This window comes from Drosophila suzukii, unplaced genomic scaffold (assembly GCF_043229965.1).
Source record: "Drosophila suzukii unplaced genomic scaffold, CBGP_Dsuzu_IsoJpt1.0 scf_13, whole genome shotgun sequence".
NCBI classification, from domain to species: Eukaryota; Metazoa; Arthropoda; class Insecta; order Diptera; family Drosophilidae; genus Drosophila; species Drosophila suzukii.
Genome location: NW_027255900.1, coordinates 789018 through 802550, shown reverse-complemented (window position 1 = coordinate 802550; position 13533 = coordinate 789018). Strand labels below are relative to the sequence as shown.

At 39.4% G+C, this 13533-nt stretch overlaps 1 protein-coding gene across 3 annotated transcripts in view; it reads right to left on the bottom strand.

The window, feature by feature from the left end:
- Positions 1-7000, bottom strand: part of LOC139354692 (polyamine-modulated factor 1-binding protein 1-like) — a 201196-nt gene extending 194196 nt beyond the window's left edge. For 2 of the 3 annotated variants that reach the window (XM_070998933.1, XM_070998934.1), the window contains exon 1: positions 5783-6998. In XM_070998933.1, the coding sequence (XP_070855034.1) occupies positions 5783-6877 (1095 nt within the window). In that variant the 5' untranslated portion in view covers positions 6878-6998. Of the gene's footprint in view, positions 1-5782 lie in introns of all 3 variants that reach the window. The other variant, XM_070998935.1, reaches the window with a different exon arrangement.
- Between the last annotated feature and the right edge of the window lie 6533 nt (positions 7001-13533).

Below are 13533 nucleotides of genomic sequence, written 5' to 3'. Positions count from 1 at the left end.
GCACCGGACGACGGAGGAGGCACGGTGGCAGGTCAGGCTGCGTCAGGACCACGAAGCGGCGGAGGCGCGATGGCATGCCCGTCTACAGGAGGCGGAGGAGGAAGAGCGACTAGTGGGAGGTTCCAATCACCCCCAGGTACGCGGCCGAGGAGCCAAGTCCGGGAAGGAACAACGAGAATGGGGAGGAGACCTGCGCGCCATCTCCTCCGCGGTGGCTGCCGGAGGTGCCACTCACTCCCCGCTACGAGGGGGAGTGGTTCGCAAACGAGGTCCGGGATAGCGACGGAGGAGCCCGTTGGCCACGCCGCCGTGGAGGTCGGCCAGGCCACCCACGCCGCGATACGTCGAGCCAGTGCGACCGAACGCGCAACCGCAACCCGAGCAATCGAACGCGCAATCAACCACAGCCGCACGTGGATGCAGCCCACCAGGCACGGGCGGAGGAGCAGACGGTGGTGCGGACGGAGGTGCCACGTAATCCACAGCACGCGGGCATTCGTGGACGGGGCCGTGGCAGCAGCAGCAGACGGTGGTGTGGACGCGGCCATAGAGGCCCGCGACGGTACCGACGAGGGAGGAGCCCAGGATATGGGAAGAAGGGGTCTCCAAGGTGAGTCCTCGGGATCCCCGGTCGAGAGGCCGGCAGGATGCGTGGGTACCGCCGACACCGAGCACGGGCCCGCCAAAACCGGCGACGACGGTACCGACGAGGGAGGCGGAATCCTAGAAAAAAGGACCCTGGGTGTGGCCCGAGCCACCGGCCACCCAAAGACCCCCGCTGCAGCGGCAGAATTCGACGCCCGGACCGACCGGCATGGTCCTTGGCCTTGGCTTGCTACGACAGCTACAGCGAAGCGAGATTAAAATGCGCCACCTACCCGTGATCTCAATATATAGTTATGTCGGCGGTAGACATATTTAAGAGTTATGGGCGTTAGAGAGGGCGTGGGAAACTTTTTTGGATCAATCGATAGGTATTAGCGAGAGCAATACATTTCAGTTTAAGTTTTTTATCTAGGATTAAAATTGTGGCCGCCACAGGTTTGTGCGTTTAAAGTGGGCGTGGCAGACGTTTTTTTGGGTCAATCAATAGGTATTGATAGGTGTTTTAACTGAAATGTATTAGTCTCGTCAATACCTATCGATTGAAGCCCACTCTAACGCCCATCACGCTTAAATCTGTCTACCGCACACAAGCATATATTGAGATCATGGGTAGGTGACACATTTCAGTCTCGCTTTGCTGCTTGCATTTTTTTTTCGCACACGTGATCCATTTTTTCTGTTACTACTGAGGAGGAGGGGTCAGGTCTATTGAGAAATAAAGGCGATTGAAGAGGGTGTTCAAATTTGACCCCTCGACATGCGGCAGGTTGCATGCAATATCCTAGACCTCCTGTACATTGCATTTTACTGCCAGTTGAGCATCCAGATCACACACTTGTTGTTTTAGTGTATTCACCTCTATTGCCTCGGTTCCCCGCTCTCGTTTTCGTAAAGATGTGTATCTCAGTGTTCATCATTGCATCGAATTTTGCCTGTAGAGAGTTGAAAAAGAGGGCTTCACTCTCTCGATACTCTCTACCCAGTGACTCCCTTTGCTCCGCAAATTTATCGTCGATCAGCTGCAACAGTTACATGTTAATTTCCTTCTGTTGACTCGTGAACTGCATTCATTTGTTGCAGCAATTGTGTGTCCGACGTGCGAGCTACCTTGATTTCGGTATCCGATTGTTCACTACTTAGTCGCTTTGATGCATTCATAACGTTGTTGTTTTGAAAAATTTTGAGTGGTTTGTGTAGTTGTATAAGTTATTGATTTGAGAGTGTTTTCGATAGCTTTCAGTGCACTGCAGTATATGTATGTGAAGGTTTCATTTCTTTTATCTTTACACTTTCGCACCAAAAGAAATGTGTTTTAAGTGTTTTTATACACAAATATTGAGATTACACACACGATTTGGCTGCCAAATGATCACAGACCACAAGCGGTTTATTGTCTGATAGAAATTGTTTATTTTTTTAGATTTCTTTTTACTTTTTGAACTAGTGTTTCGAAAGCTTTGCAAAAACGCGACCTAAGCCTTGCTTTTTCTTTGTTTTTCATGCCTTTATTAAAATCTAAGAATTTACGAACAACAGATAACAATCTAGTGATAAAATGATATCTTATATATATATCAAATAAACACGCTGTTCTTATGGTGTATACCTGCGCGTCACGCTCACATCTGGCGACCAAATGCCGATCCTTAATTTAAGATCCTATAAAAATAAATTGATATAAATAAACAGTTTCAATCTAGAACTCAATTTTGTATGACGTTGTATTTTTGTCGTCGGGCAAGATTCCTTTATCTATGCATTTAAGTCCTAGGAAAGTGACTTCATGCATAAGAAAGAAGTATTTTTCAGGATGTAGCTTTAATTTATATTTTATATATAAATAAATAAATTCTCAAAAATATCAGATAATTATACCCGTTACTCGTAGAGTAAAAGGGTATACTAGATTCGTCAGAAAGTATGTAAGCTTGCGCTGCGTACAATTCCCAATTCTTTATCTTTGATAGTTTCCGAGATATCCGCGTTCATACTTACGACTTTTTTAAGTTTGTGGGCGTTAAATTGGGCATGGCCAACCTTTTTTTGTCAATCGATAGCTTTTGATGAGAAAAATCCAATTCAGTTATAGTTTTTATTCTAGCATCAAAACTGTAGGAGCCACAGTTTGGGCGGTTTGTGGGAGGTAGAGTGGGCGAGACCCCTTGCTGAAACACACTTGCGCTGCGGAAGAAGCTCAGGAATCTGCATGCCAAACCACAATAGACTAGCTCTTATAGTTTTCGAGATCTGAGCGTTCATACGGACAGACGGACATGACTAGGTCGACTCGGCTAGTGATCCTGATCAAGAACTTTATGGGGTCGGAAACGCTTCCTTCTGCCTGTTACATACTTTCCGACGAATCTAGTATGACGGGTATAAAAAGACAAGGAAATGAGATGTAATGGAAGAAAGGGAAATACAGAAAGGGCCCTTATGTTAAAGACAAAGTGTTGAGAAATAATACATACTTGATAAAAGAATTTTAGGGTTTTTAATTGACGCGATGTCCTTTTCAAGGTGTTTGGAGTAGTCAAAATAATAAGGATTGGATTGGCAAACGAGAAAGAAGATGTGAATATATTTAAGAATTTGTAAATGTAAATGTCAGTACGGCCAAATTGTAGCAAGATTGCTACGTATTAGAATGTACGTATGTAAACGTTATTGTATTTCTTCTAGATCACTCTTGTACACTCTTGGGATAAGTTGTTATTGCTGTAAGATACGGTGGATGTCATTGTTCTCTATCTCTCTCTATCCTTCTCATTTATGGTGATTTAAGCAACTTAATATGAGAATCTTTAGTTTTACCGCTTTTGGCAAGACTCGTTAGTTTGGCAGAAAAACACCTTTAGTAAGAAAGTTCGAAATACTTTGTAGGCCTTTTCAAATGACTTTTATTCCTTCTCTGCGTAAAAATTTTCTTACGAAAACTAAAGTGCACTCTTTTCAAACACCATTGTGGACGGCAGTCCACTTTGTGAATAAGCCCACTGCATACTAGTGCTACAATAATCAAAAGATATTGCGTAACCTAAAAGGATTGACTACATAGACTGTAACAATTTAAATTAGTTTTTTCTTCATACAGCCAATTTAAGAAATAGATATAGGATTTTGATAAAGCGTTCCAAATGTAAAAAAATTAAGAAATTGTATTTATTTAGTAATACATTGTCGTCACAAAAGTTGATATTATAACTTTTATTTGCTGAAGGTGGGATCGTCACTAGATTCTTACCTCGTTAAGAGGTGTTTTGGTTTCATATACATATAAAATTGCGTTGTCGCTTATTAAATTTGCGCTGCGTTCGAAGGTATCTGAACCTGAAATCTCGGCTCTCTAGCTCTTATAGTTTCCAAGATCACAGCGTTCATACGGAAAGAAAGTCGGACATGGCTAGATCTACTCGCCAAGCGATGCTGATCAAAAATACATAGACTTTATGAATCAATCAATTTATAAATTAATACGTTAATAAACTATAGTTAAATAAAAAAATATCTATAAATCGAACGCCAATTTATCTCTCCTGGAAAGAATGCTTATTTTGACCGCATCCACCATTTCATTTATTTCCCAGCCGATAATGCGATCAGATGTTTTATACCATCTGCCTGTCCGTCCGCATGAACGCTGAGTTCTCGGAAACTATTAAAGCTACAAAATTGGGACTTCGCGTGCAAGCTCTTGAGGCTCTGGGACAGCGCAAGTTGAGTACAATTTCAGTAGAGTGCCAAGCCACTCTAACGCTTTGATTATCAACATCATTCTTAATGCCAAAAATTGTTCAAGTCGGAGCGTCCATTTAAAAAATTATAAGCATATAAAAGAATTGACACAGGGCGCGCTGTTGGTGGGTGTGCAATATTGTGAAGCTATAGGTTATAGGAAGAATCGTAAAACTAATGTACAGATAATACGAAATCAGTAGTATGTCGTTTAAGCTAGTAAATTTAAATGTAACAGTATCTTAATATTTCAGTTATTTTTTAATTTTATAACAATTAAACTGCTCTGCAAATGCATTGCTCCCATAAGAACGACATGAAGAGTTATATAAACTTCGTATTTACGTATTTATACGAGATACTAGGTACTTTATAGGATCAAAAAAGACTCCTTTACTGCGTAGTAAATTTTTGACTTAATTCATTATCATCATACTATGTAAGGGTATAAAAAGTAGACTCCTACATAAGTAACTTGTTTGTCTAACCTTGAACCCAAACACCCAAAACAAAACAAGAAAGAACGCTATAGTCGAGTACCTCGACTAGTAGATACCCGTTACTCAGCTATGGCGTGGATCAATCGATAGGTATTGCGTTAGAGTGGGCGTGGCATATTCGCTTAACAAACTTGCGCTGCGTACAAGGCTACAGAATTGAAATCTGAGATCCCATTTCTCTATCTTTGATATTTTTCGAGATATCCGCGTTCATATTTGCGATTTTTGAAGTTTGTGCACGAATTTTTTTTTTTGGGCAATGGAATAGTATTGCTTAGTGCAATTAATTTCAGTTTACATTTTTATTCTAGCATCAAAACACGCCCACAGTTTTGGGACGTGGGACCCTGGTGAAACAAACTTGCGCTGCGCAGGAATCTCAGGAATATGCACGTCTAATCCCAGTATTGTAGCTTTTATAGTTTTCGAGATCTCAGCGTTCATACGGACAGACGGACATGGCTAGATCTACTCGGCTAGTGATCCTGATCAAGATTAAATATATTTTGTGGGGTCGGGTACGAATCCTTCTACCTGTTACATACTTTCCGACGAATCTAGTATACCCTTTTACTCTACGATTAACGGGTATAAACAGGTTAAGTAGTTCATGTCTAAAAATATGTGTAAGTTCGGATAGGTATGTTTCAAGTAATCCGGAATATTAAAGAAATATAACTTTTGATACTCGGCCATATTCGGTCAATGTATTAGTATCCAAGCCATTGAATTCTTTTGTCGTGCATATTGATTGACCATCCGGACCATACGGGTAAAATTTTACATAAGAGCAGCCGCCCTAAAAATTTTGGGTTGAGGTTGGATACGAAATATTTAAAAATAGAAGAACTTGCGGAGCTCTAGTATAAAACTACAGTAAAACTACGTCGCAAAAAAATGTAAAATCTTATATTTTATGTAGGTATAGTTTACTTACTTACCTTGAGTGTTTCCTCAATTCCCTTTGCTTTATTCACTTTACTCTCATAGTAGCTCTGCATATGTTGCATTTCCTGCTGCATATCGTTTATATATTGGTTCTGCTGACTAAGGTTTTCCTCAAGATCTCCAGTAAGGTGCTCAGCCGCATTCGCTTTTATTTCAAGTGCACTAACCTTGTCGCCTAAAGCTTCCAATTGCTTACATTTCTTACGCAGAGCATTGCGCTCCTGTAAAATAATCTCTATATTTGAAATATCTTGTTCCAGTAGGAATGCATTATTTCTATAGTCGCCATGACTTCTAGGGGTTTGACTACACTCGCCCCTACACATTTTAGCACACTTCCTTATTAACATATCTTCAGTTTGCCGAAGAAGCGATACTTCCTTGACCAAATCGTTTATCTTTTCTTGAAGATATTGCACGTCAGTGCTCAACTCTGGGTCTATTTGTAAGTTGTCAAGCCTGCACCGAATCGATTGTTTTTCGATGATACGCTTTAAGTAGGAATTTTCCGCCTGAAGAATTTCTTGGGCTTTGTTCATATCATCGATACCCTTCTGTATTTTGTTAAATTCCTTCAGGTCCTGGGACCCAATCTTGTTCGCATTGGCCAAATTTATGACCTTCATTTTCAACGCTTCAGCTTTTTCTGGATTGTAGCGTTCAGTCATAATCCTCTTAATCTCTGCAGATTCCTCCTTACTCGTAACTAGTTTATCGCCTGAAATAGGTAGCTGCTCACATATGATGTGATTTCTTACCATTAAATCATGCAAGAGGTCGATTGTGTCATCGGCAGCATTTATTAAACTATCTTTTAAAATCATATCACTGCCATAATCGTCGAGTGAACCAAATTCCATGTATTCATTGCGACGCTCAGATTTGATACTTTTGTTCTCATGTGATTTGTTGCAAGCCACCATATCTACCACAAATCGTGACTTTTTCTCTTCGTTGGCCGACCAACACCGGTCGTCGACAGTAGAGGGATAGGTCTTCAAATTTACGCATACTCTGCGGCAGTCCAAGTCATAGCTTCCATTTATAAAAGGTATATGAAAAAATTCCTTTTGTGTAGAGAACGCCATAGTAAAGCGTATAGTTTCAATTGCACTATGGAAATAAGTCACACAAATTTATTATTTAATGTGTTTAACATTGAAAAGTCTTAAAACTCTAATAAGCGAAACTTGACAATAAATTGCATGAACGATACATATACACATTCTGACATCAAAATTTGTAACGAAAAATGTATGTCCGTCAAATTAGCGTCGGCCTGTTAGCAACGAAATTGGAACGGTGGAATTTGGAACATGGGGGCTCTTTTTATTTTTAAATTTTCTCGCTTTTTGGGGACCAAATCGAAAAATCTAAAATGCTAGATTGTTAGGAAAGAAAAGATCTATCGATCTAGGTAGGTTTGGGACACATCCGAGGTCTATTAATGTTTCAAAAATGCATTTGAAAAATCGTGTCCCCACAATTTTGTTAACTCCTCCCCTCACAAAGGTTGGGCCAATATTCTTGGACGTTGATGCACTATGGTCAGTACAAACAAGTGGCCCTACGACACCAAGCAAAGCTTGTTACGCGCGGAGCCCATCACCGTTTTGGGCGAGTAAACATAATCGCAGACAAAGAAAAAGACAATGTAACAACAGGCAATTCAAAATACAGGTCAATATACGAATAGACAAAATACATCAAGTAAAACTAATTAGTTACTAGGGAGGATAGTATTATTGATTTAAAGATATGAAGTGAGTCAGTAGTAGATGTTAGATGATATAGTCTATTATAATAATTGCAAAGTACTCTAAAAGGTTCATGCATTGCGTAATTAGAGATACAGTGATTTAATACTAAAGGCATATAGTTTCTAGTGAATCTATTTGGCACATTAAAATGCAGGCGACCCAGTAACTCGGGACTCTCTACATCACCATGAATAGGATTTCTAATAAACGTAATACCAAGCATAGTTCTACGGTTAGCTAACGATGGTAAGTTAATTAGAAGTAGTCTACTAGAGTAGGATGGTAGTATTAGGCTTGTATCCCAGTTAAGTCTCCGTAAGGCAAATATTAAGAAGTTTTTTGCACAGACTCAATCCGGTCTATATGCACCCCATATTGGGGACTCCTAACAGGAGCGCAGTACTCAAGAATTGGTCGGAATAATGAAATAAACAAGGTCTTTGTGACATAGGGATCATCGAATTCCTTCGACCACCTTTTGATAAATGCAAGTACGCCCCTGGCTTTATTTACCATAGTAGTAATGTGATCGGAAAATTTAAGTCTAGGATCCATGTAGACTCCAAGGTCGTCAGCATGCGTTATCCTATCTAACGCACAACCACTCAAAGTATACGTTGAGTAGTGGGGGCTGACACGAAAAAATGTCATTAGTTTACACTTAGAACAATTTCAATTCATTATCCATGCACCATGTTTGAAATGCATTTAGATCCGATTGTAAGGCTAAACTTTGTGCGGGGTCATTATATTGCAGGCACAAGACTAATGGAAGGTCAAGATGACTTCCTTGTGGTACACCGGACGTAACTCGGATTAGGGATGACAAAGCGTTTTTAAAAATGACCCTTTGAGTCCTGTCATTCAAATAACTTAAGATCCACCTAAGAAGATCACCTGGAAACCCTAAAAGGTCCAATTTCCGGACTAAAATCGGGTGATTTACAGAATCAAACGCCTTTCTAAAATCAGTGTAGACCGCATCAGTCTGACGCTTCTTTCTAAAACCACTTATAACAAATGAAGTAAACTCCAAAAGGTTGGTTGTCGTTGACCTACGTTTTATAAATCAGTGTTGACAAGAAGAAATAAGGGACCTACAACTGTGTGGTAAATGAGGCGTAATAATGTTCTCAAAGAGCTTCGGTATAGCTGATAGCTTTGAAATACCTTTGTAATTACATGCGTTCAATTTACTCCCGTTTTTATGAAGCGTGATAACAAACGACTCCTTCCATCTGTGTGGGAAATCGGATGTTTCTAAAGACAAAGTAAACAGTTTGTGCAATGGTCTACACAAAGTCTCAGCGCAATACCTAAGCACACATCCAGGGACTCCGGTCAGGACCCGGAGAGTAGACTGGTTTGACCCTTTGCAAATCTAAAAGAAGTGAGCTATTACTTATAACAGGACAACAAATAAAGTTTGATTTAGGAATGACATATGGGTGAGACTGATCTGGAGGACTTGATGTTGAATAGGTGGTTTGAAAAAACTGTGCAAAAAGATCGGCTATGGCTTGATTAGTGCTAGCAGCCGAATTTTCAAATTTAAGTAATGATGGGTAACTAGAAGATTTACGCTTTGTGTTAACAAAACTATAAAACTGTTTTGGATCCAGTATAAACTGGGTCTTGCAACGAGCTAAATAGTTTTTGTAACACTGGGCGTTAAGCACGGTGAAATCAGACCGAGCACTTAAGTATCGGGAACAGGCAGCTTGTGCACCTGAAGCTCTAAACTTTTTGTAGAGTCTAGACTTTACATTTTTAAGTCGTGCCAGCCCTTTTTTAAACCACGGAGGTTGGTTTGAAATTTTAGGATAATACGTAGGAACGCATGTATCAAAAACTTCGTTTAATATGTTATAAAATATATTAACCGCTTCATTTATATTAGTACTTAAGTACAGATTGGACCAATCCGAGCAAGCTATAAGGCTATTAATGAGTGCAAAGTTCGCTCTACGAAAGCAGGGGATGCGTTTAGCTATTTTTTCAGATACTTCATACACTTTTGTACCCGTGTCAATAGTCAGCTCTAACGTTGGGTGATAAGGGTCTTCTGGTAAAGTAATTGCAAAGGTTCTAGCTATGCAGACACAATCTGGACTGGAAACAAAGCATAGATCCAGTAATCGTCCTAAGAAATTTAAAACATGATTTACTTGAGACAATGAAATATCAAGCAAACCGCCAAGAAAATCATGCTGCGTTGAAGGTAACAATATATTTGAGGTTTCGACGGTGGACCATGTCGCCCTAGGTAAATTAAAGTCACCTAAAACTATTAACTGAACCCTATCTGATAGTTTACTTGAAATAAACTGGATAGCGGACAGATGATTCGCATATTTTTTCATATACTTCATACACTTTTGTACCCGTGTCAATAGTCAGCTCTAGCGTTGGTTGATAAGGGTCTTCTGGTAAAGTAATTGCAGAGGTTCTAGCTATGCAGACACAATCTGGACTGGAAACAAAGCAAAGATCCAGTAATCGTCCTCAGAAATTTAAAACATGATTTACTTGAGACAATGAAATATCAAGCAAACCGTCAAGAAAATCATGCTGCGTTGAAGGTAACAATATATTTGAGGTTTTGACGGTGGACCATGTCGCCCTAGGTAAATTAAAGTCACCTAAAACTATTAACTAATCCCTATCTGATAGTTTACTTGAAATAAACTGGATAGCGGACAGATGATTCGCATATGTCGGGAATTCCGATGATGGCGGAATATATGAACATGTTATGTATATAGAAATACACGGAAGGGATAGTTATATACACAGAAATTCAATGTTATTTATTTCGTCGGACGTTATTACTTCAGACGTTAATTCTGAGTCAACTGCAATTAAAACTCCACATCCACGTCGGGACGGACGATCAAGCCTGTAAGTTGTGTACTTACTTGGAAAAACTTCGGAACTTAGAACTTCCGGTTTTAACCAGGTTTTAGTAAAAACAATAACATGGGAAGACAATGAAAAACTATCAGTATACAATTTGGTCAACTTACTTTGTAAACCTTTTGTATTCTGATAAGAAAGCTGAAGAAAAGAATCTAGTTTTTTGAGATAGATGAGGATGTAGATGTGGATGGCTCTTTAAAGGGATTTCCAACTTCCTTTGAAGTAGTAGCTTCAAGTATTTTCAATTATGGCTTTTGCCACGCGGTCACACTGTCCAGACCAGCGATAAATCGTATTAACCCGTGAACCTGTGAGAGTTGTATGAATTAATTAATGTTTGCATATATATTTTCATGGTTGATGTCACGGGTGCATACGATTTCTCGCTGGCCTGGACAGTTTGACCGCGTGGTAAAAGGCAAAATTGAAAAGACTTGAATTTCTCGAAAACTGTTGGTTTGAATTGCCTGTAATTAACTCAGAAATTAGCTAAAATGATGCCCCTTCGAATGCGATACCGTGCAAGTTGGCACAACCTCTGTGAAAGTTGTATAAAGTTATAAAAAGTTAGCGTCGAATGATTGTCATGGCTAAGCTATTTACATTGTGGTTCATGTCTTAGTATCCAATGGTTCAGTTTCTGGATTAAACGGCCTTTTATTAACCTTTTTAACAACCTTTTTTGAAACATTAATAGACCTCAGATGTGTCCCAAACCTACCTAGATCGATAGATCTTTTCTTTCCTAACAATCTAGCATTTTAGATTTTTCGATTTGGTCCCCAAAAAGCGAGAAAATTTAAAAATAAAAAGAGCCCCCATGTTCCAAATTACACCGTTCCACTTTCGTTGCTAACAGGCCGAAGCTAATTTGACGGACATAAAAATGTTTGTACGTCTGGCTCACTAAAAAGTTAGTTTCTCTCACAGTCACACTCTAGGTGTGATTCGTGACTACTTTGACTGCCCCCCATTGATTTTGTATACCCGTTACTCGTGGAGTAAAAGGGTATACTAGATTTGTCGGAAGCTAAGTATAAAATATATATATTCTTGATCAGAATGACTTGCCGAGTCGATCTAGCCATGTCTATCTGTCCGTCCGGATGAACGCTGAGATCTCACAAACTATGGGAGCTAGGCTATTGAGATTTGGCGTGCAGATTCCTGAGCTTCTTACGCAGCGCAAGTTTGTTTCAGTAGAGTGCCACGCCCACTATAACGCCCACAAACCGCCCAAAACTGTGGCTCCTACAGTTTTGATGCTAGAATAAAAATTTTAACTGAAATGTAATGTTCTCATCAATATCTATCGATTTACCCAAAAAAAAATTGCCACGTCCACTTTAACGCGCACAAACAGCCCACAAACTTCCAAAAATTGTAAGTATGAACGCGGATATCTCGGAAACTATCGAAGACAGAGAATTGGGATTTCAGATTTAGATTCCGTAGCTTCGAGCGCAGCGCAAGTTTGTTACTCGAATATGCCACTCCCACTCTAACGCCCACAAACCTTGGCGCACATAATTTCGATGATAGATAAAAAAGTATAAACTGAAATTGACCCAAAAAAGAGTTTGCCACGCCAGCCCTTACGCCCATTATTCTTAAATCTGTCTCCCGCCCACATAATCATATATTGGGATCAGGGGTAAGTGGCGCATTTCAGTCTCTCTTTGCTGCTTGCATATCTCCATTACATTTTTGTCCTTTTAGCTTACCAATTGGGTATCTGATAGCCGAGGTACTCGACAATAGCGTTCTTCCTTGTTTAACATATATGTAACCTCCTACGCTTAGCAATAACATTTTTTATTAGTTCTGAATTTCGAATTTAATTTTATCAAAATCGGACAACTATATAATAAAGCTGCAGAGGAACGACCGGAAAATTGGTCGGAAAATAATATGAAACAAATCATAGCTTCGATGTTTTTTGACATATTATCTTATACTTTTGGGAACTTATTATTTTTTTTTTTTTGTATTTTTAAGAATTTCAAATAAAATTTAATAAAAATCGGACGACTCTAACATATAGCTGTCAAAGAAAGAGTCAGAGAAATAATGAAATATTTATTATACCCTTGCAATTATTTTTATATTATTTGTAATTTATTTTATTTTTGCAAAGTGTTACAGAAATTTTATTCTATTTCAACTATCAAAGCTCAAAGCTAAAATAACACTGGCAATTTGACCATAGCGTATAATTTTAATATTTTTATACCCTTTCAGAGGGTATAACGATGTCAGTCAGAAGTTTGCAACGCAGTAAATAAGACGTTTCCGACACCATAACATATATATATTCTTGATCAGCATCACTAGACGAGTCGATCTAGCTATGTCCGTCTGTCTTTCCGTTTCTACGCAAACTAGTCCCTCGGTTCTAAAGCTATAGGGTTAAAACTTTGGCAAATTTCTGATTTCTTTTGCAGGTAGTATATGTCAGAGCCAGAAGGATCGGACTTATAGCTCCCTTAGGAACATTCGGGAAAAAATGTTTAAAAAATTATATCTTTGGTGGTTTTTAACATATAACCTTCCACGCTTAGAAATAACATTTTTAAAATAGTTTTGAATTTCGAATTTAATTTTATCAAAATCGGACGACTATATCATATTGCTGCCATAGGAACGATCGGAAAATTGTTGGGAAAATAATATGAAACAAATTATAGCTTCGGTGTTTTTCGAATATCATTATACCAATGCAAAGGGTATTACGATTTAAGTCAGAACGCAGTGGAGGAGACGTTTGCGACCACATAAAGTACATAAATTCCTGATCAGCATCACTAGACGAGTCGATCTGGCGAATTTCTTCCGTTTCTACGCAAACTAGTCTCTTAGTTTTAAAGCAGTGGTCGGCACACACCTACCATCACAAGTTTGCCTTGCATTAGTGTGAGTGTAACAAACACGAAGTTTGCGCGCGGCGTGCTGTAGCGAGACGTTTCTCTGCTTTGCACTGAGATCCTCTGCCGCAGCAACAAAAAAGCGCACCCATGCCGAAGTCACACGAACGTGTACGTTATACGTGAGCGAGCAGAGGATGG